The following is a 24,676-nucleotide window of genomic DNA, read 5'->3' as shown; positions in this document are numbered from 1 at the left end:
ATCTGTGTCAGGCAAATACTGAGGCTTAATCCACAAAAAGCCCCCTTACTGCTCTACCACTCACTTCTATCTGGTTACTCCATACAATTACAAAGGTGCCTGTGAAACAACCTCAGTGCGAGTGTTGGACTTCCATTAAAGTCAGCCTGGTAAGCAGAAGCTTTGCCAGTGTCTTCCTTGTCATGGTGAAGTGGAATGTGTCAGTCTCCGTGCTTTGACCCAGCTCCAGGATGAATGTTATGTGTTGCAATTTTTCATTGAACATTGCATATGCCATCAGTAAATTTGTAATTAAAATTTAATGTTACTCATTTATCAATATATGTAGTGAGTACTTTTTACTGGTTGATAAACACCATAACCTGAAAAATACACTGAAAAATCACAATTTTTGTAATAGGTTTTTGTAAGAACAAAGTTAGTTGTAGGGGGTACAAGACAGAAGGAGCAATAAAACTTTGTGTTTCTTTTTATAAGCAAATCAAGGGCTAAATAGATTGGTTCTCTCTTCTGTTAAAAGACAGTACATGTGATCTGGTTAACTGATTTTTCTTCAGGTAATTCAGCTGATTTTTTACATTATTTTTAAAAAGTCCCATGATCTTTCTCTTCCCTAGCAGATAGCTTCTACCTGAGTATTAGCAGTTTGAGGAAGGTTAAATTGCTCTTTCATAGATTAGGATTTGTTAACAGATGTGGTTATTGGTACTGTGTGCTTTCCTAATCCCTCTTCAGTATTGGTGCATCTCCAACCCTACCAGTTTAATTAACATTGAAATTCTCATATTATTTTGGTGTACTGATTACAGGCAAAGACTAAGTGGAAGTCAGTTTGGTATCCCAAGAGACTTCAGCGTTAACAATGCAGAAAGATTTTTTTTTTCCCATTTCTCCCCCTTCCTGAACTCCAGATAAGCAGTAGGCCCCAGTTAGATTTCATTACTATCACGCACTCTTCATGGTCATCTTTTAATATTTGAAAGGATCATTTGTTAACTGGAAATGGTCAATTTTTTTTTCTTTGGCTTTTGAAATATAATTTTCAATTTTTAATTTGATTCATTTAGATGAAATCATTAATCAGGGTTGAAACTGAGTTAATTTTCTGGAAAATAAATGAGGTTGTTAGAGTGAACGTTATTAAGTGGGCTCTTTGCTCGAAAGGGATAGTAGCTGAAAATATGGAAGACTTTGAGAACTGTAGCAGTTGAGGGATGAAAAACAGAAAGGTTTTTTTTTTTTTTCTAGCTAAGTGCAGTAATTTTTTAAAGGAAACTAGGCATATGAGGAGGATTTTAGAACTATCATCATTAAAGTAGGCATTACAGAGTAAATATCCTAAATATATATATATATGAGTTAAAATCCTACAGAACCAGGGTATAGATGGTGATTTTAAAAAATGTTCTATTTTTACAGAACACTGTGTTCCTTCTCAGTCTTAGTATTTGCTATTCCAAGCAATGTCCACTTGATTCTTGAAACAGAGAAACATCATTATCAGTATTTCAGCAGAGTTACAGCCATCCAGGTAGAAAGCAAGCTTTGGTAGACAGGAAGTACAGACCACTAAACCATTTTTTTCAGTCTGACCCAAATTCAGCCCCTGGCCTTGAGAGGGTTCTATTTGCTTATTCTCTGGAGTTTGCTGCATGATACAAAGTGATTAAGATAGCCAGCAAAATCTCATATAAACACAAACCAAAGGACAAGGGATTGGACTAGACAGGCAACATCCTAGAGTTACCATTCGATTTTATTTCAGTTAACAACATTTGTTTTGCATTGTTTCCTAATGCCATCTACTTTCTGCTAATCTTCTAGTTAAAGCCATGGTTTGTTGATTTTGGGTTTTTTTCCTCCCTGGAAGATAGGGCTGCCTCCTCTGTTCTGATAGGAAAGAATTTCTTCCCTTCAAGTACTCCAGGCTTAAGAGCTATCATAACACTAAACACTTAATGGCCTTAGGTCAAAATTTTTTGATGGAACATTACGAGTCTGTTTAGGTTTTTTCCTTAATGCCTGGGTTCTTATTAAGGACCATTTCAAAGTCTGTTACTGGGGATTAGTGATAAAATCTGTAGGTGCCTTAGTCAACAAGGTGTTCCCCTGTAGGTGTTTTTTAACTGCCCTCTCCAACAGGACATAATATGCTGCAGAGGGAAAAAGGAGGAGTACATGCCACCGCATCAAAAAGAAGCTCCTCAAATGGAGAAGGGTGGAAAAGTTTTTGCAGTAGAGCAGAAGTGAAAATTATTCTGGAATGAAGTTATTTTACTTTTGTGATGTTCCTGATAAAAGAAGAGAGACAGTAATAATAATCTAACTTGGTTGAAGTTTGAAATAGTCTTTTTTTTTTAAATGTAAATCTCAGTATGAGTTCATTTTTCCTTTCCCTTTAAAAGGGACAAACACCAGCAAACAAATCTGAATCCTGGCAGACAGGGAAGTTGAGAAATGTCTAGTATAGATAGTATTTGAAAGACAGTTATTTTAAGACTGAGCAGAGCAAGTGTTGATTTTATCATTTCAAGTTACATCATTGTGATGTAATGAATCACAGTGATGTAACAACCTCAAGTGAACAGAGTATAGCATGTTAAGCCAAAACAGCATTTGTGTGATATAAATATTCTTGGGCAATGCTAACTGATTTTGAGCTACAGGAAGTACCTCTCTTCTGGAATAAGAGAAGGTCCTGAAGTCCCTACACATGATTAAGATCCGTCACTTAGCATCAGTTAGTCAATTGCAATTAGCTACTTCTAATGGGTTTTGTATCCAGCCTTCATTGTAGACCCTACCTGCTAATAAGAACAGATTAGTGGTTCAGCCAGGGAGGCCAGAGGCCCCAGTTCATAATAATATAATTTATTATTAAGAATAGTAGGTTTATGGTAGTATTACGTAGGTGCTACAAGAGAGTGTGAAGGGGGCTGGCTAAATCTCGGTAACTTAGTTCTGTACCTTCAAAGTCAATAAACTGCTGTAAGTTACAGAAGCAAGATCATGCCTATGCTGTGCCATGAACTTGCTTTCAAATCTATCATGCATACACACCTTCAGGCTTTAATTGTCTTGTTTTCAAGATGTCATGTATTTTGGGATGCAGAAGCTATTTCTCTAGGATATATTGACAGAAATCTGTCACATTTTAAGAATCTGTCTGATTCTTAAAATCATTCCAATTTTAAGTCAGGTTTTGAGATGTTCGTGTTGAGAATACATTTGTTGTTTCTGCAGGTCTTGTAGTTTTGCTTCTTTATTTGGTTATAATACTGGTGCTTATCTCACAATTCTACGAAATGTCCAAAGTCTATCATGAACCATGTCAGACACTCAAACTCATAGGTGAGTAAGGTTGGCATAAAGATGTCCCAGCACACTAACCAAGGCTGTGACTTCTCCAGGACTTTGCTGCATTTGGTACTCATGAATATAAATTACTTGTGGTGGGGAAGGCACGAGGGAGCATGAAGCTGGGATCAGGGCAGAAAGCTGGCAGGCAGTGTCACATTGCTGGTGTGTAGAACAGGATCCACTGGTCAAGCTGAGCATGTAGGGATGCCATGGTTACTAAACAGTGCTTTGCAACTTGCTTGGAGGCAGCTTCTGACAGGTGGCTTTGCTGCTGCCTGTGATTTCAGAAGCTGAGTCTGTGATGCCAAATCAGACCATCTCCCAACTCCCCTTTATTTTCTTCTGTGATGTAGTCCAGCTTTCTGTTTGTTTTCTTTGGCATTCAGTCCTAAACAGCTTTATATTTTCTTGTATTGTTTGGTGGTATCTTTGGACACAGCTATTTCAAATCCTTTCTTTCATCAAGAAGTTTCTTAAAGGCAAAGTTACATTGCATTCCTTATTTAGAAATATAATAACAGAGAATTGCTTTTATTTTGAATACTCTGCCCTCCAATGATCGTTTGCAGTTTCTGGATAACCTTTAGTGTTTATCTTAGGATGGTGTTAAAAGAGTCAATTTCATTACATGCTCGCTTACCTTAGAAGTCTTTCCAGTCGGGAAAGGCTGCTTTGCTTCCCTCTGCTTTGTTATTGACTCTGTTTTCAAACGGTGCCATTACCTCTCTTTAACAGTGAGAAACTTGCTATTTAAAACTGCCCCAAACTTAGGAGGGACAGCAGTGAATGGCAGTGTTTGCCCTCTGAACATGAATCTAGAAATAGTAATAGCAGTGGTAATAAGGTTACCACCAGGGTAAACACTGGCAATTGTCTGAAAGAATGACACCATTCAGAGAGCACCCTGAGGGAAATCCTCTAAAACTTCAAGAATTTTTGCAGAATGATCTCTCCTTACTCCCACGTATCTTCCCTTTCTGATAAGCTTTAACTGCAGACACCTATATTAGTTGGGTCTTCATCTTGAGCTGAACGAGATGTTCTGCTTCTTCAGTACATTCCTGATGTGGACACACTGGGAACGTAAGACCGGTAAATAATGTTTTGTTGAGTGGATTTTGAGCCAGATGTTAGATGGAAGGAATACCTGTGCCCTGAGCCATTGCATACTTGGTTCTCCACCTGGCCAGCTACACCTGATGCAGAAGCGCAGCATTTTAAGAGGTGGACAGTTAATTGCTTTGTTCCTAAGGATATATTTTGTATAAGCCTTAAAAAATATAACCAATTTTTGTATCCACTACACAGTAGTAACTATCTGTTGAAATTAATTTCATCTATAAAATCCCAGAGGTAGTATTTGTAAAAGTTTGTTTTTCTTTCATGGCTCCTTATTGTGCATCAAGCAGTGCCAGGAACTGGACATTCACAAAATAGTTAGGATGTCACTGAATTAAATATGTCAATTCAGGTTTGGCCCAAGTCATTCTGTGCACAGATGCAAACATATGCCACTGATTGCAAAAAAAAGTTTTAATTTATTTGCTGTTTGGATAAGGAAGCTGAAGCTGTGATTCACAATGTTTCTGAACTGAGTGCACTGGGATGGGATAACCATCTGTCTTGAAAGGGAGATGCTCCACTATTGGCATCTGATGATGATAATGTGGAGTACTGGCTAGCAGTCTTATCAAAGCAGTTGCCAGAGGTTTAAGAGTACACAAATAAAAATGAGTTAAATTGACCATTTTTAAGGGGCTTCTGAAGCTTTTAAAGAAAAAGCAGTGTTTGTGAGTGCAATAGTCCTGCCTCAAGTTCCGTATTTCAAGCTAAGCTTACCAATTTAATTTTAATCCCTTTCAAACGCCTTGGTCATGCTTTGAAGATAGCAAACCGCCCCCTCAAGCTCTGAAGCTGAGCACTGGCCCTTTTTGTTTCCACAAGCCGAAAATAAAGTGTTCACATGAGCTCATTTACAGAGAGTAGAGTTGGCAGCCTTATCAGGAGAGGAGAAAAGAGCTCTGAAGATGAAAAGCTATCACTGTGACAGAAGTCTTTATTAGGTTGGGCAGTAAGGGAATGTAGTGTACACGGGATAAAGTGATGGCTACCTAGAGCATTTAGGGAAAACCAGGAGAGTAATAATGTTTTATGTTGTTCTTAGACTGGCTTCTTTGGTGTTCTTAGACTGGCTTCTTTTCACTCCAAACTACCCTAGGCCAGAGGGTTGTTTGGGCTCTCTGACCTAGGGATGTTTGGAGTGAAAAAGGGGACTGTGTGAACAGAATTCTGTCTGTGCAATCTACAGCCTCTGCAGGTCACAAAAAAGAGTGAGTCAGAAAAAGGGAAAGTAAATATGAGCCATTTTCTACTTTCATAATTACTCAGCATTCCCTGTTGTGGCAACCCTGTGCTATAGAGTTTGCTAGGAGACAGATTTTGATTGAAAAGCCCTTTATGCAGTTTCACACATATGTCAAATCCCATTTACAACAAATACTTCTGTGTTGAAATTCACATATTTTAGGACAATTTTTTATATAAGACAGATAATATGCAAGATCAGCTTTATACTGATAATAAAGTTTAATTCTACTAATATTCCTCTAGTCATTGACAACTTATATGGCTTGTTGTTGTTTTTACTTCTGAATTTTTCTTCTTAATTTGTTAGATTTTCTTCTTCGTTAAAGATTGTGTCCTCTTGCTAACCCAGGATTAAAGCCATGGCAACATTTTGTAGGTAACAACATCTTCACAGCCTAAACCCATTAGAATCAGTGGAATGTTAGCTAAAAGAAAAAAAGGGACAAGTACTTGTTTCTGTGATTCTTATAAATTTCACAGTTGCTGTGAAATTCAAATAGACACCTGTATTGCTTTTATGGGTATCTCTGTCCCCCAGTAAAAGCAAAAAAACCCTTTACTTGAAGTTTTTAATTGCTTTCTTTAATGCCTTCAAACAATAGACCCATTTCTTCATTTAATTAAAACAGTAAAAGTTGTGGCTCAACCATACAGATTGGCAGAGGACTGTAATTGATTTGGCTAATTTCTTTTTTTTTAAATAACAATTAACACTAAAACACAGTGCACTTTGATGGAGCAGTAACTGAGTAAGAAAAACAATGAAAAAGAAAGATAAATGGCACTAATACTGCTTGCATTAATTAGGCGGGTATGCTGGATATTATACTGGAAAAAGTCTGCAATGGGGCTTCTAGTGGCATGGGAGTCAGAGTTGCAGTTTTTCTGAGTAAGGACTGCAGGCCTTACTCAGAAATGTGTGAAATTGCCAGATCCTAATAACAGATCTTTGAGCAGTGGGACATGGCACTGATCTCTCAGTGTGTCCTCAGGTAAACTGTTCCATATTAAAGAATAAAGCGTGATGGAAAACCTTCTCTTGAAAGACAAATTTAGCAATTTTTTCCTGGCTTGTGTCAAGTTCCTATACTTGAATGGGAAAAAAGCATCAATATTTATTGGTCCTACATACAAATAAAATTTTTAAGCAGTTTTCAACACTTGTATATCAAATCTGAAATGGAGGGAGAACATATTCACAATCCAACTGACTTTTTATATGGGGTTCTTGCACCTTTACAATAGTTTTGGTCCTTCACTGGGCTTACTTTGTTGCTAATCAGTATTTAGTCTGCTTCCTCACATTAATAATGTAAGTTAAAACTAGCACTAAATAACCCACTTTTTTCTTTTCATGGTATCTATTGATGAATGAAAAGGACCTGAAGGAATTCTCTGTCTCTCCCTAGTTATTCTCAGTGGAGGAATTACTAGTCTAGCCATTGATCTTTGCCATTGGCAGGATTGACTGTGTTGCAATTGCATGTAATAAGATACGTTTTCTGTCTTCATTTCCAGACTGATGTAGTTTTACACTTCTTAAAATCAAATAATATGCATTAACCAGTTTGGCATTGTACTTCTGTGAATCACCCTCCCTTTCAGGATTCATGGCATGTGAGAAGTATCTAGAAAGTGTTTGATTACGGCCCAGTTCAGCAACAATAGTCTGAAATGAGCAGATAAATCTCACTGTGAGTAGCTTTGGTTCATGCAACTGCCAGCACAGGCAAAATTCTCCACTGATGCTTCAGACCTCGTGTGCATATCAGTTAACCTGCTTGTTTATTTATTTGTTACTGTTATGAAATATGTTCATGGTAGAAACTTTTATTTTCAATTCCCTTTTAAAGCTCAGGACATTGAGCCTCCTTTCTTATGCACATGCTGCCAAGGAGGATTGTCTCTAGATAAATTATGCCCTCTCTTTCTTAAACAAGATTAAAGAGCTTCTCGGGCTGTTAAGTATCCAGCACTTGAAATCCCAGTCTGTTTAGTTCACTGTGGCATTTGCCAACTGTGTGGAGTTTTGATGAGGATTGTATACCTTAGTGGTACAATGTACAACATGGTTTAAGAAATGTAAAGTGTAAAGAGCGTTTTTTGATGTTTAGGACAAAGATGAAAATCTGTTCGTCAGAGTAGAATCGATAGAATGGGATGAATAAAAAAACAAGCCATTGAAAAGCTTTTTTACTCTTTCTTACGTATTTATGGAACTATAAGGAGAATATCCTCATCTTTTAATTAGATAGGTTTAAAAATTAAAAAGCCTGTGCAGAGTATTTTAAACTTATTTTGATGCTGTTTTGTGGAAATGATTTTGAATAAAAAATGGGCTACACTGTTTCAGATGTAGGGAAGATGCCAATCAAAATCACAGACTTCTGGCTCTGAATTTATTTGAGGTTTAGGATTTTTTTTTATGTGGAATTATTCATTTTTGGTCTGTGGAAGTTATACTAAAAATTCACTCTGAATGTAAATAGATTGTCAATATAAATTTTGCAGTTCATTCTCTCCCTTTTTTTTGTGGGCTCATAGTCTTAATTTAAAAGTCCAGTTAAAACTAGAATTCTGCTGGGTTGATGGATTTAGTATATATAGCCAAGTTTCCTATTGCTCTAACTGCAAGTTAGCTTAGTTTCAAGAAATATGTAAATATCGTCACTGAGAGAGCAGTAGTCCCCACAAAAAATTGGCACAAAGTAGAGATGTTTATTACACTTCCACTCTTTGTGGATAGTGGAAAAGAAGATCACAGAGCAATCTAAAAAGAAAGCCACAGGCTGGAGAGAATAATAAAGAGGTATCAATCCACCCCACAACACCATCTCTGACACAGTGGCATGACAAGTAGAAAATAACTTAACTCTGTAAAATAGGGAAAAGGCAGTAAAAAATGAATTGTGTTACAGTTTCTAAAACCTGCCTCAATTCAAGAAACAAATGCTCCTGAGCAGTGCCAAGGTGTACGATTTTCACATAAATCTCACATGTCAGCAAATGGGAAACACGTAAAACCCTAAGAAGCAGTGTCACAAAATATCAGATTTGTTAAGACTGTTGGGATCACTGATCTAAGAAGGTCCCATCGCCAATCCCAAAGGCTTTCCTCATAGGATCCATCCTCAGTGCCATGTGTTTTGATTTTCTCCAATAAACAATATTCCCAAAAAACATAGTGATATTTCCTATAACTGACGCACCATTTTGCTGCATATAAACATAATTAGAGGTATTTTCTTCAGTGGTCAGTTCCTTTCTTTTTTCCAGGTTTAACTAAGTTAAGGCTTCAAGGAAGAACATTTGAATGAGTTCCCTTTGAAAATACAGGCAGGATCTTATACCTGTTATGTCACTTTAGAGTAATGCAATTAAATGTGCTTTCTTGTTCAGATTTATCTGCATGTTTTTGTACTATTCTTCGGAATATACCTAGTGCAGATTAAAATTAGTAGAAAAAAACTTGATCATCTGAAAATTGATCCAAATTTGACCTCAGGTTCAAAATACTTCCTGGAACAAATGAACACATTGCAGAAGGAGGTTCTGATCCAAAGTAAAGGTTCTAAGGTCAAGGAGAGGGAAAGAAGAAAGGAAGAAATGGGTTTGTTTTGTTTAAATAGCGGTCCTAGGTACAATTTTGGATCTTGAGAGAGTAATGTGGAGATGCAGTGATGGGCAGAATCTAAATGTGGAAAACTATACCACATAGAGATTTCATTTGCCAGCTGCTCTCCAGACCTTCACTTACTGTGTTATTTATATTCGCAGATTGCCCACGTAGCGCAGGGTAAAACAGTAAGTAAGGAATTTTGACTCTTAGCTTGTATTAGCCATTAAACAATGCAATGTAATTGCTTTGTGTTACACTGTGCTGTGCAAAGCACACGTAGCCTTTAGTGATCATTCTCTGAAGAGTTCCTGCTGGAGAAAGGTGTTCTCACTGCAGGCCATCGTGGATCTTGTCATCTCATTTTCCTTTAAACCTGTGTCTGTTTTCCTGATCACAGAGTGACAACAATGACTTTTTTTCATAAGCAATTCACAGAACCTGGGGACTGAATTGTACAAATTGTACACGCACTTCCTGGTCAAGTTGCTCAAAACTTGTCCTAGGAAAAGTATTACACACATTTGTTCGTTTTGAGGGTGCTAGTTATCAATATCTTGAAATACTCTTCTAGGTTTCTATTTGTGGGCTTGTTTCATTAAGTTATTTTATACATACCCTGCCATCTTTTTCCTCATTAAATTCTGCTCTTGAGTCTTAGGTGTCTTTTAAATTGGATGTCACATTCTCTAGGAATGTATAGTGATATGTTTAAAAGAAAAGAGTGAATGAGTCCAGTGTATGTGTTTTAATGGGAGGAAGAGAACTTTGGGACACAAAGCAGAAAACTTTGAAAGGAACACAGGATTTGGACAAAAATACAAAGTCAATGAAACGCTTTGCTCTTCTCACCCTTAGAAGTAGCTCTGGAGAAATGTGCAGACTTCAGCAGAGCTGTAATAGATTTGCAGTGCATTGAGTGAGAAGACCTTGGTCTCCTGTTTGGTAAACATTCTTTCCATGGCCCCTAGGAAAACAAAATGTGTGTGTGTTTAGCATTGCTCATGGTGAATACTCCATTGGCATCTGCATTCAGAAGGAGGATGGGTATGTATCAATTTAAATAGACTGTGCTTGTCAGGAATTATTGACTGAGAACTATTTTTATTTTTTTTTTAATTCTGCATCTGTTAAAATTCTATGTAGAAATAATTTATGGAGAAATTTTATGCTTTATTTCCTCTTTTAAATAGTGCTCATGTAATTATGTCGCCCAATTACTTGTATTAACATACCCTTGTACACTGTATGGGTTTTCTTCATAGCAGTTGCCATTACCATTTGAAGAAAAAAATTCTCCTCAGACAAGCCTCTTTTATATAAAGGCATTTTTAACAGGGACAGATTGTTTCTTGTGTAAAAGAATAATTCTTGTGACAAAAATTTTTGACCTTTTTTCTCTTTGTTTTTTTCATTTAGGCTGGCTAAAATTACATACATATTCATGTATTTTAATAAGAACAAAGCATTACTCTTGGATATTTTCCATAAATTTGTTCTCATAAGCAATTTGATAGACATCTACTATAAGACTAATGGGGGAAGTTTACAGTAAATCAGTCTGCCTGGTTTAGGAAACTAGAATTTATTAACCCATTTCCCAAAGGCCCAATGTTACCTTTGAGATTAGAAGAAAATTGTCACCATTTCTGTTTTAGAGCAGGGCACTTTATAATAAGACTGTATCGTCTAATTGTTTAAAAATTTATTGTTTTTTATTGAAGTGAAATCAATTTACTTCATACTATTAATTGTTTATAAGATTAGAGGCAGTCAAAAAGTCTGGGGAATGCTGAGCACATTTGCAGTTATGTTTTTCAGCTGGGATTTTCTGCATAGGCTCTGATCCATTCCTGTTGCTAACCACGAAAGAGCTGTCAATACGCTGGTTAACCAATATGCTTCTGTATGGAAAGCTTCTAGCAGTGGTATCAGTGAAGTGGTACCACTAATACCTTCTATTAATTGCTCAAGTAGTACCTCGAGACAAGACTCAATGACCAGAAGCAGGCTAACCTGTCACTCCAGTGTGTCAGGCAGAATGTCAGGTTGTGAGGCTGGCAGGGTGTGTGAGCTGAGGTATAAATCACTCACACTCAGGGCATGAATGAAGTCCTAAGCATGTTTGAGAGAATACTTAAAATTCTAAATGAAGAGTTAGATTTTTTTTTTTTTCCTGTTTATGGCTACAGAACCTTGTACCTGTTAACTCCTTGCATGTCATTTTCTTTTCCATTGCTTTATGAAGAAGAAACACTGATATATACACTTGTTATAGGAATCGTAAAATAATTAATCTTGTGTTCTTTTCACACTTTAGCTGATATCACCGGATATTTTCTTATTATTTTTATATATGTATATGTATACACAGTAATATCTCAGCCTTTTTGTGTTAAGGGAAAAGAAGTGAACATTAGAAGATCAACAAAATCTTTTATGCATCTTTTAATCTTGCCATGTTCCACCACATCTGATAGTTTTATACATCTTATATATCTACCCATGTAATTCAGTTGAATTCTCTTGTAAAATTTAATAGCTTAAAAAATTTATTCTCTGTTTTGCTCCTCACTTAACCTTAGTATCAGAACTTGATCAATTAATTTTGGTGGTTTTCTGCTCAGTTTCACTTTCAGATTCTCATGAATTCACAATTCTTTAATAGTAGTATTCATGGAATAACAGGGGAAATGTTATACACAAACAAAGGAAAAGGCATAGTTTCAGTACTCTGGAAAATGTTGGGGCACATGTTTGTAATGTGGATGGGATCATGGTCCTCCACTAAAGGCCATTTGTAAAATCCCTTCCTAGTAAGGCCATTTGGAATGTTTTTACATGCCATCTATAGAAATCATATGCAGAGGACATATCTCCATTTTTGTTTCCATCTTTAAAAGCAATGCTACAATACTAATAAGAAACAATTCCACTATATTGACATTTTATGTGATTTTCTTTATTTTACTCTGTCTCAATTTGATGCCCCTCTAGTCACTACATTTTGAAGCTTTTATTGCTGAACAGTCATTACTTTAACACACTGCAAATAATGAAAACAACTTAAATTTTTTGTTCCACGTGAAGATTTTCAGGCAGAAGGAGCACTGAACAAGAAGGTGCTGTGATGTGCATGTCAGTACCTTCCAATCCAAACATTCTAACCCAGATCATTGTTTTTTTCATTCCTACAGAAAAAAGACTGTACTTTTCAAAATAAGCAATTGTTCAGACAAATCAGAAAGGAATCAGAAACCAGGAACTTCAGATACCTGTCAGTCGTAAAATGTGCCCATCTGAACTAAGTACCCATACAAGCCACTGTTGAACTTCACTCTTGTATCAGACAGAATTGTAAGAAACAGAAAGTTGCAGTACATGGACAGGAAGTGCAAAGTATGGAAAAGCCCTGTCATTTGCCAAAGACATCTGAAACTAGTAATATAAAATCTTTTATCTTGAGGTTAGAATTATCTTGTAGTTGGACTGCAAGATTACTCTGGGATTCCAAATGAAACCCTGCTGTGTAACTCCTATCTAATCTTGAAAAACATGTTCAAACAGAATAACAATACAGAAGGCAAAATGCTCTTATTATAGCTGCAGAAAGCCAAAAAGTAAGAATATCTGCCAGTTTCCAAGTCAAACCCATATTTTCATATATAGGCTGTGCATAGGTTTAAAAGTACCCCTTATTTCAGCATCAGACTGGTGTATGTAGTCATTAAATTACTTCAGATATTTTACATTTCATTGCAGTCTTCCATATAAGTAAAATTGATATTTACTTTAAAACTTACACTTATAAATCATGTAAGATATAATTAATGCTCCTACAGATCTGTTAGGTGCAAACAGAAGCTGAGACATGGTGTAAGGTTCTTGGGCTGTTCTCCCAGTGTGCCCCCTACGCTAGATCTTGTGAAGCCATAAAATAGCATGCAGAAGACAGAGAGAAGTTCAGAATTCTGCAGTACCTTTTGAGGAAGCTTGAAGGATCAAGGGCACTCTTTAAAAGAATAAAGTAGGGAAGAATTGCAGTGTTTTACCAAAAAAATAATAAAAAAAAAGCTCACAATTACTTAATACATAAATATGAGAAAGATTGTGGAGATAGGGTTGTTATGGATGTACTAAGAGAAAAGACAATGTCAGAATTATGCTTTCATGAATAAGTCTTGGAGAAATCTAGAATTCTGTGAGAAAAATACATACATTTGCACTGAGGGCAATTTAGGCTCAAGTGGCATTATAAAACCATCTGAGCTGTAAAGGTAAGTCTCAGTTAATTTACCAGATGAGTTCAATTTGGAAAGTAAATTCTGCTTGTCTTACTCTTGTACAGGTCATCACAGAATGGCTGCTCCTTGAGGAAAACGAGAAAGATTTTGTCCCTAAGGGGGAAAAAAAGTCTAATAAAACAGAAAAAAAAAACCCCAGAGTTGGGGATCATATTTGTTAGGGTAAAAATCTTGGTATTTCAGTGAATTTTACAGCTGCTTTAAAGCTCTAGTATGATGAGACATCCTTTAATTTTCTCTGATTCTGTTCGAGCAGAGTGAAATCACTTCCTGTAGGTAGAAATCCACATTCTAAGTGGAATATATCTTAGTCTCAGTAGAACTGATATTATTTTGTATAACTGTTTCAACTCATGCTATTAAGATCTTTCCTGTGATTTCTGGATCACAGATTAATTCCAGAATCCCACATCCTCCAAGTCACTAACTGAAATATTGTGAAACTGCACATTATTGTATCTGAAAAGGGTATTGAGATCTTGTTCATGCTGCTGGTACTTCACAGTCCGATTATTGTAACACTTTTCATTTCAATCTTCCCTTCTGTCTTGAGAATTGCCACCAAATGGTCCAGAACTTCAGTTAGACTTCTTTTCTATTAGAGTTGTCACCAGCATAGCTCCTGAATTCTTTATAACCTCTAGTGATGTGATCTAGAATAAAGGCCTGATTTTGACCTTCAGGCACTGGCATGGCCTTGCTCAAACTTACTTTTTGACCTTCCTGTCTCCTGACGTTCTGTGCCCTCTCCTTGGATCACCAGCCAAACTGCCTTTCTGGTCTGGGCCTGTCACCTTTAAAGTAATGGTTGCAAGTGTATTGATGCAGTAATGACTTTGCAGCCCAGCAAGCTCCACTTCATTAAATTGGTTGTAATTTGAACTCTGAAACAAGATAGCATCTTCTATAATTATATTTAAATAAATTAAGGTTAGAACTGTGCTATTTAGTTAGTGATAGATTGCCTTTATTTATTCTTATACCTTGTCCCAGGACATTGTATGCATAATTTAAAAAATAAGGCATATACTCTCATATAGTATAGTTATGATACATAAGCACATTGACATGAAATTTAATGGTGCAATTAGCAACAGTATTTTCTGTGTTATTCATAAAAGCTGTTACAGTGTTTTACACTGCTTCCTTGTAATTAGTATGTTAGTAATCCAGGTGATGGGGAGAGAAGTATTATGTAATGGTAACTGCTTCATTTCAGAAACACCAGGGCTTTATGTATATTCAGCCTTAGTTCTGCATTTCTTTTCCTTTGCAGTTTACGAATATGCACATTTTGCTACAACACAGGCTCTTCCTCACTTCAGAAACAGGAAGGAAAATAAGTGGAAGCTGTATAACCTCTGTTTACTGGCCTAATTTCAGTCTCTTTTAAAATCATCTTGAGTCTAGCATTTCACTGAAAATCTGGTATTATAAAACAGAGAAGAGATCAAATTTAGGCACTAGTAATGGAATGCATTGAGTGTATCTCTTCCGAAAGAGAGACAGATTTTTTTTAAGTTCTTATGTGAAGTGTAAAAGATAATCTTTTGTAATAGTTGAGAGCTAATCATTGGATAATGGGTGTTGCATGTTTAATGCAACAGTGTAGCTGTCATGTTTTTCTTTTTTTTTTTTTATTTTCTTCTTTCTTTCTGCACATTCACCTCTTCTTGAACAGAAATAAAAGGTTCAAGGCTTGTCAGCATCAGTTTATAGATAGCTGTTTAAAAATAATGAGGTATTGGGTATTGTAAGGCTCAGGGCTGTCTTGCCAGACTCATTTATTTCCATTCACCTTTTGTCAGAATTGCAGACAGAAGACATTCAATTAAAACTTGTCACCTGTTGCGTGTGACCTAATTTGTATTTGTGACTGTCACAGATTAGGATACATATGGAGCCATTAAAAAATGTAAAGGAACAATGGGATTCTTAAACATTTTATGCCACGTTTTCTTCATGTGAACATCTTTGTTTATGGACCATTCTTCAAGGGAAATCACTTGGGCTGAGAAATAATAGAATTTATTTACACAAAGTCTCATTTACATGGGAAAACTAAGGGGATTTTATTAACGTTCTTTTGTGCTTTAATGCATAAATGACAGTGCACAAAATTTCAGCATGTAGATGATTAGTTCATGCAAAGTTAATGTTCCTTTCAAGAGAGGTTGGGTATTGAGCTGTGTAAGTATTGCATTTATCAGTTCTTTTGTCAAACTGAAAAAAACAAACCACTGGGCTTTAACCTAAGAGATGTGTTTATCAGTTCCTTTGCAAAAATCCAGCCTATCTCATCCCCTCCTCCCAGAACAAAAATGAAATTTCCAAAATACTGCTTACATTTGCTTGCCTTGAAACTTTTTTTAGTATTAAACATAAGCAAAATCTGAAATATCGGTTTGAAGCAAAAGCAGTATTTTTCTCTTTTGTTTTTTTCAACCTGAAACAATTCGCTAAATATTTTAATTAGCCCGATTATTTGGTTTTTTTAATAGTAAACTGTTTTTTTACAAATTGTTGCAGAGGAACAGATAAATTAAACAACTTCTAGTCACAGATGAAGTTAGATATTAAAGTAATAAACACTGTTTTGTTTTTCAGTCAATTATATGGGTCAGTTAATGAATTAATTCTTTTACAGGCATGTCTTGAGAATGGCCAATTTTGTCCCACATTAACAAATATTTTTTGGTACTACCTGAGTGTAAAGTAGGATGATTTTTAGGCTTCCTATGCTACTGTAAATAATGTGTTTAATTGTGGAGATGGCTATAGGAAGACAAAACACTAAAGCCTTCCCCTGGTAATTGTTACTTCAGTCATAGATCAGGAAAACTTTAATGCGAGTCATAGCTTGTATCTTCTTTGATTAATTAGGGCTTTGTTTTCAAAATTCTATTTGCCTAGTAGACACATATTTTACATGTCTAACTGAGTTTTTACCTGCATAAGGTATTACCCAAATACTTTGTAAATTGATTGCAGAAGCTCTTTGGCATCTTTGTAATTCAGCACATAAAATAAGTATGCAGATCCAGAAAAAATGATAGCTGATATTATCTTATTTCTTCAGCTGTGTTACTTTTTTGCATGTTTCTACTGTATTGAGAGAAGTCTTTCATGGTTTAAAGTATTTTTTCTACTGCAAATCTCTCAAACTGCAGGGTTAATGCACTGGACTCTAATCCCAAATTACAGAGGTTGCTGAAGTGTCTAAAGAGTATCTAGATGAGTGTGCATTCTTAAATCTCAATACATTCTGTCTGTGTTTATGGTGGGAAAAATCAACTAGTTTTTCTGGCTTATGTAAATAAAAGCAAACCAGACTTTGTGATATTCACTGAAGTTTATTCAGCAGAATATTTCTTAGAAATAATCACAGTAAATTCAAGTGTGGAACACTCTATTAAGGCATTGTCCCAAAGGAGAACCACATTGGAACCTGCCATTAAAACTATATTTGTGCTTTCCAGTTTTGCCAGGGGTTTTTTACCTCTGCTACCAATGATCCTTCAGAGCTTGGCAAGATGCAATTATGTGGGTATTCATTTTTACCTGTTTCACTGTTGAAGACAATGCTGGGAATCTTGCAGACATCTGTAGAAAATGGATTGTTAGCCAGTTACATATCTCAAAAAATGAGATAGGAATATTTTTCATACATATCAAATGCTGTGTTAGAGGTGGAGATTGCCAGGGCAGTGTTGATGTAGAACATATCAGCTTGCTATGAGACTGTTATGTGGGGGAAACAGGAAGGGAGCAGAATGTGAAATTCCTGAAGGAAGTAAAAATTGCAAGTTTCAGTCTGATTCCAAACCCGTTGTTTACTGATTAAGTAAATTTTTGCTTTCCTCAAACAAAAAGCTCCCCAATTAAAGGTAGTGAACAATTTCTTACAGGCAGTCCTGGTGTTGGTAGGACTTGATTTGAAGGATTAGGCTAATGCCTTCCAGTTTAGCTTGAGAATTTCTTGTGGGTATAGAGCGCTGTGGAAAGGACAAGAATGGGGGTCAGGTGAACAAATGAGCACTGGAGTCTTGTAGCCAAGGTAAGAAGGAGGTGATGGAGAAGAATAATAGAGATGGATGATAAAAGGAATAAATAGTGGTGGATAAAAGGATAAGTAATAGATAAAAGGAGTAAATAATACACTTTTAATATGGCTTGGATCTGTATGGAAAATGAGATTACATGGTTAAATAGTGTTTTCATACTGAGGACCTGGATTGCAAAGTCAGTAATATACTGGGGTATGGGCAATCCTTTTGGTTACATAGCATCATCACTGTGAGTATCTGTGCTGCCTGAGGTCTTCAAGGCAGTGTGAGGAAAGAATAGGAATTATAATTTACATTTATTGGCAAGGTAGAAACAGGTGAGGAAATACAAAGAAAATGAGTTCAGGTTTAGCTGTCTTGTTTAGATTTAATAACCTGATGGGTATCTCATGTGGCACTTCAGTTGTTTCTATGTGAGGATGTGTGGACACATTTAGTGCAGAGTAAGTGCCCAGTGTGATTTGGTTGTGTGTTGTGTAGCATTTGGTAGAAATCCTGCAAAGATTATGTAAGGAACCAGGAGGCAGACTTTTTTTTGTAGAAGCTTATGTAGTGACTATTATTATAAGCATTTATTCCCTGAAGAATAGCTGGAGAATTTCTTATGTTGTATCAGTACATGTAATTGCTTTGTTTAAAAAAGTAGCTATTGCATTGAGTTACACAGTTTCCATCTCTCCCTATATTGAGTCTGTACAGCCCAACCCTCATCTTCTGAGATTTCTAAGGCATGTCTAAATCTCTGAGCACCCATTTCTCCTGAACAAACGAGTTTATGAGTTGTGCTTGTCCTGAGATGTAAAGTGAATGTGTTGCACTTTAACATTGAAGGTAACTGCTCTCTTGGTGGCAAGACAGGCTTGGTGGCAAGCCTGTTTTTCCTATTTCTACCCTGTGGTCATCCCTGTTTTTCCCATTAGGACTCTTGGTGTTTTTTTCTCAGTTGAAGGCTTTTCAAATGAGCATTAGGAAATGTGAAGAATCACATTGTCTTGTCTGTGGTGGAGCTGTGTTCAGTGACATGAATGGATGTTTTTACCCTGAAGAACTATAATTATAATACATATAATGCAGTTCATTGGGAGGTATTACATAATTTTTTATGGGTGGAGTGGGTATCTTTCTTTTCACTTCATGGTTGAGGACTGATTGGGTGAGTGAACTGAGATACTGAAGATTTTGTGAAGCCACAATGCACAGCAGAGCTGAAGCAGAGGTCTACTTAATTTCTCCAGATGTCACAATATCCTCCTTAACAATCTGAATACAGACTGTGTGGAATTCAAATAGTCACATCTGTGACTGATGTAAAGCTCCTCCTGCCCCAAATTAGGATTTTTGTGGACAAAATTACTTTTATTTCTTCCCTTTGTTGTTTTAACAAAGGAGCCATCAGTTGCTACTGTTTTGAGCGCTACTGTCTTGATAAATAAACCTTTATGTAATGAATTCTCTCGTACAAGGTATAGGAGTTACAGAGGAATATCCACGGATATATTTCGGAACCTCTGGATTTCAGTTTGCTACCTACTAAACTCCAAAGTTTTTATGGAATATCAGATGGGTATAGCTCGTTAAGCAGTGCCTTGCACTGTGCTTACTTCTATAAAGACCCTTGGGAAGTAAAACACCACGTAGGATGTGTTAGGTTATCAGAAATTAAATCCAAAGTATCTACTTTCTTATAGATACAGAAAAATATAGATGTAGGATATCTTATAGATAAAGGAAATATTAGGAGCCAAAATGATGATAAACTCTATCAGTTTTAATGGATGGGTTATAAAGATCTGATTTACAGTCTATTGATGTTGTGTTATCAAAGCTATTTACACATTAAAATTTGAATTAGTTCTATTGTAGACTTAGGTAATTTTAAATTGTGCAATACAAATGCTCCCCAGTTATCTAGAAGTTAGGGTTTTTTAAAAGAAAGCTTTATTTACAGATAAAGCAATGTATATTAGGTGAGGGCATGGATCTAAGCAAAATTTTGCTATTGTGACATTTTTCTGTATTTCCTTCCATTGAGTGTATGAATGGCTTGAATGTGTATCTCATTTAATGCAAAGGAGGTAAAAAAAATTGTTCATCTTGGTAGATTTATATTATTTTAATTTAAGCTTCAGTTCCATTACTTTTTGATTAAACATACTTATGTCTGATGCTATCCATCTTTTATCACTATGAATTCTGTTCCCAAGCAGAAAGAAGGATGGCATCTGAATTATGCAGAAATCATTTTCTATCTATTTTTCTTCAAATGCTGGGCAGTCTTTTTCATTATCCCACCAATATTGCATGTGGCTTGTTCTAATCCTCTACCTATTTCTGAATATTCAACTGTCAAACCTTGGTCTTCTGCTGTTTGTTTTTATGGCAATGTATTGTCCTGGATGTCATTTGCTTCAGGTGTAGCTCAAATTCCCAATTCAAGTGTGAAGAACAGTGAGTTATCATTAGTTCTGAAAGGTCTGAGCTGTCAGTTTTTTAAAGTGGTCTTGTAGTTCATGCATTTCTAGATATAACTTAAAAAGAATTAAAACAAAAGGAACTGTGCTCTGTTGATTGAATCAGCAAAAATTATATCTAAAAGCTTAGACCACAAATCAGTCACAAGTTACATAGGTAACTACCATAAATAACATTTCCTTCATAATTATGCACTGACCTCTTGGGGTATGTGGTTCATCTGTGTTACTGTTTAAGTCTTGTGATCCCCATAAATGCCACTGGAGACATAGAATAAGAAATGTACTTCTTGAGTTTGATGGACTGACATACACTGTCTTCTGCAGTAAACCAGGTGAAATTTCACTGTTAAGTAGGGGTGATTATTACCCGCTTTCCTGATGAACAAAAGCTATTGACCGCTGTTGGATACAACTCACTGAATTATACTTGCAGGTGTTTGTTGTGTCCTTAAAGCAAGCATCTCCTTTCTGTGTTAGTAACCCAGGAAATACAGGCAGGAAAAAAAAAAAAAAAAAGCAATACCACCCCAAAAATAGTGGCCTTGGATTTCTGGCTAGTTGGTAAAACACAAAACAGTTTTCTCTTACAAAATCCTTTTTGGTTTCTGAGAAGGAAAGTGGACTGACAGATGTTTCCTGGTAACTGGTTTGTGCTACCCATGCAGGTTCAGAGGTAGCACATAAACTTTGTGCTGTGTTCTTCTTGCTGTGCACATGAACTGTAATTTCTTTGGTGGTGGCTTCCCTTGCTGTCCAGAAGCCAGTTCTTGTGGTATTTTGTGTGTAAGGGAGAGATCAGAGGGATGGGAAGTGAAGAGTGGGGCACAATAACAGCAATAGAAAATAGACATAGAGGGAGGAGAGCTGAAATAGACAATGAAAAGAAAAGTGAGAATGTGAGTTGCGCTTTACTACATCGCTCACAGGGGCCATTGATAATTAATGTGTCCTTCCGTTCTTGTGTTGTTAAATCCGTGTCATCAGGGACAGATTTTGCGCTTGGTATTACTTGTCCTGCTGTCCTGCATATGTGCCAAGTTCTTCAACTTCCGTGTTATGTTACTGCTTGGTTTTAGTCACGTTCATCCAGGCTGTCTGGAAATCTGCCTTGGTGACTCAGAAAGAAATTAAAATATTTCCTTGTTTTGTAAGACCTACTGTCTTTGCACCCTTTCACCTGTTTCATTTTGTCAATGAGAGCAGCTATAGCTTGTTTCAGGAAGGTAAATTTCTATATATCCATACAAACCAGGCAGCAGAATGATGTATTGAAGGAATGAACAGTATTGGAGGTAGAACACAAATGTTAATTCATTACTGATGACATCTAAATACACAACTGTATAATTTCTTTCAAATCCTCATGAACAATTTCAGTCTTTAAGCCACATATATATTCTTATTTTTCAAGGGACACTTACTTTGTATCCTCTGGCCATGTCTGGCCGTGTTTGGCTTTGACTATCTAAACTGTATACAGGACTCATTGTTTCTAAAGTTCTAATACTTTGTACTTCTCTGCTCATAATGTTATGCTTCTGTATCCATGGCGTTTATTACAGCTTTGAAATTCTGCTTCTGGCAAAGATGACTTAAGATTAGGCTCTTTCAAATGGAAACTAAACTTGCTAGCTGTTTTTAATAATATGTAAAAATGAATGAATGTTTTTAAATGAACAGGAAATTATGTTGTATACTTAGTCTTGCATGCGTGGAACTCTAAACTGCTTGCAAATACTTGTAATGCTGATTTCCCATGCTTTCTAAAATTAATCTTTTGAAATAGACATACTTTTAATATAAATATTGGAAGTCAGGAAATAGAAGATTTCTACCTGAAAGGCATGCTCATAATGTATTTAATTATATGTTTGCTTGTGTTTCCAAATGTAGGTGTGCGCCTAGACCGAGTACGTGGAGGTCGCCAGAAGTACAAGCGCAGAATAGATGCAGAGAACAGCCCATACCTGAACCCTCAGCTAGTTCAGCCAGCAAAAAAGCCATGTGAGTACACCACATACAGAGCATTTCTCTCTCAGTACAGGCTATTGACTCCTAGCCCTGTTTGCTAAGCTCCTTCTGGGTTCAACAAGGGTTTGGTCAGAAAATATTACCATGAAGACTATATCAATTTGACTGTTAACAGGTTTTGTTTTAAATACGCTCATCTTTCTCAAGTGGAGTTGAACCAAGAGTGTTTTTACAGGTGGAAGTGTATAAAAGCATGGTTTATGCAGTGCAAATTTTACATTTACAGGTTATCTTTATTTTCAGTGGTACATAAAATGGTTCAAACTGTGATCATTAGCTCATTGAAGCTTCTACTTTCAGATTTCACAAGAAAGTGATTTTTGTAGTTTTCACTAACTAAATGAGTTTGACTGCTCAACCTCCCAGTGAAAATACATTAAGAGCCTCATTAATTCATACCTATAGATTAATACACTACCTAGTATTAGATTAAAACAGCAATATGCCACACTAATAACAAAGCAGAAAGTGGTAGTTTGGGCTCTAGTGCCCTCATGGATTTTTTTTTTTTGCTTTGTTTTGTTATGTTTTAATAATGTCCTTGATTGTATCTCTCCAGGCTGAAATTAAGAGAGAAAGAGATGATCATCTCACTGCTAAAATACAAGTCCATCCTCTTTGCGATTAACTAAAAATAGTTAGGGGTTTTGCTTTGCAGCTTATATAAACTCAAGCAGTGACTGTACTAATTCCATGAAGTAAATTTAATAGCATTATAGCTGTAGTGCAAGAGGCTGGTGTATTACCCTGCAATGACACACAGGCTCTGTATCAAGTGTTGTAAACTCTTCCAAATTCAAATGGGAATACACACATGCTGTTGCTCCTGTTGTGGAGGTTAATTTACTCCTAACATGGATAAATAAGCCGGTGAAATAAGGAGGGCAAATTCCTTCTTGTCTCCCATTTGCCTCTGCCCCTAATCATCTGACGACAGACATGTCAGTTTTAGCCCCTCGAAAATACCTGGCTGGATGGAAAATGGAATCTGTTTCTGATGGTGTTCCCCAGTAGGGGACAGTGCTGTGTACAATACGTTTGAGCATATGGGGATCTAGTGAGCAAATAAACAGTCTTTGAACTGTAAGTGAAAGGGCATTTTAGCTGTGTCAAAGAAAAAACAGCCAGTTTTACATAAAATTAAGGCTTAAGTGAACATATGGCATAGTTTCCTTTTGCCTTTCCAAAAAACATTATGCTGATTATATTCCTTCAATTGTCCAATCTGGCATCTTCTACTCAGCCTCCATAAGCTGTCCCACTGTTCTGTAAATACAATCTAGGGCTGCACTAAGCAGATTTTGCACATTATAATAAAAACTTTCTGATAATACAATAAAATTTAATAAACTCTAATGCTTAATTTCATTAGAGGTTTAGTTTTCCTGGGTGCACAGATTGTCAGTTTTTCATTTACTTGATATTGTCATTGAGTAGAATGTTGATAGCCTAACATGCCAAAAAAGCCAAGACCAAACAGACAAAAAAACCCAATCCAACCCAAAAGCCCCAAGTGCTTAAGATATGAACAGAGGTTAATGCAGTTGTACTGAAATACAAGAATCTCTGTGTAAACCCAAGATTATTGCAACGTGGTGCATTACATTACCTATAAGGCGATAACTGCACCGATTTCTGTAAGCTCCAGTTGTCTGAGATAGACTAACCTTCTCATAAATCATTACTCATTATCTGAGTCCTTCCCTTTTTCTTAGCTTGTCAAAGTACAAACAATTTTGTCATAAACATTTTTAAAACTTAATTTTCAAATCCTGGCAGATAAGTGTCCAGACTTGAAACAGTTGAATCGGTTTTGTGTGGAAGTAGCCTGGGAGATTTTCTGGACCCTGACTGATAGTTTGTGCGTAACAAAGGCACAGGAATGAAAATTGGGTTCTATTGATTCTAATTAGGGAAACATTAAATAAGATTTACCTTGAAACAGTGCTCATGGCTATTCAATTTCCTGAGTGATGGAGTTTTCTGAGTACATTCAGAATTTTTCTATGTTCTGTGTTAATGCATGTGCCAATACATGTAGCTTTTTCCCCCTGTAAGGAAGGAGCAGGTGTTTGGAGGATCTTTTCTACACCTACTTCTGGTCTCTGTTGTATTTTCCAGCTTCACCATAGAATTTAATGGCCCAGCCGTCGATTTCATTGACTGCAAAAATAAAAAGGATTTGAGATTTTGTAAATCCTGAGTCAAAATAGACAATATTCCTAAATCATCTATGGAATGCCTCTGGTGAGAAGCCTCATACACGAATGAAAGTTGTTCTTTGGCCATTTCTTCTGCTGCAGGGGAAAAAACCCCAGAACCTGTGGATGAGAGTGCTTCTTCATTCATTTATTTGGTTTAAAAAACCAAAAAGTAGAAGTCCTCAGCTGCATATGTTTGGATGTTAAGAAACACTTAATTAATTTATCCTCTTTATCTAACCCTTAAAAATATGGG

At 36.3% G+C, this 24,676-nt stretch overlaps 1 protein-coding gene across 22 annotated transcripts in view; it reads left to right on the top strand.

Moving 5' to 3' along the window:
- The window catches only part of ESRRG (estrogen related receptor gamma), a 371,041-nt gene that overhangs the window by 296,464 nt on the left and 49,901 nt on the right, over positions 1–24,676 (top strand). For all 22 annotated transcript variants that reach the window (XM_041426700.1, XM_041426704.1, XM_041426712.1 and 19 more), the window contains one exon: positions 22,082–22,192. In XM_041426700.1, the coding sequence (XP_041282634.1) occupies positions 22,082–22,192 (111 nt within the window). The remainder of the gene's footprint in view (positions 1–22,081; positions 22,193–24,676) is intronic.

The sequence above is a fragment of the Onychostruthus taczanowskii genome, unplaced genomic scaffold (assembly GCF_017590055.1).
Source record: "Onychostruthus taczanowskii isolate IOZ18803 unplaced genomic scaffold, ASM1759005v1 scaffold93, whole genome shotgun sequence".
In the NCBI taxonomy this organism is placed as follows: domain Eukaryota; kingdom Metazoa; phylum Chordata; class Aves; order Passeriformes; family Passeridae; genus Onychostruthus; species Onychostruthus taczanowskii.
The sequence above is the reverse complement of the archived record's forward strand: the minus strand, read 5'-3'. Positions and strand labels throughout refer to the sequence as shown.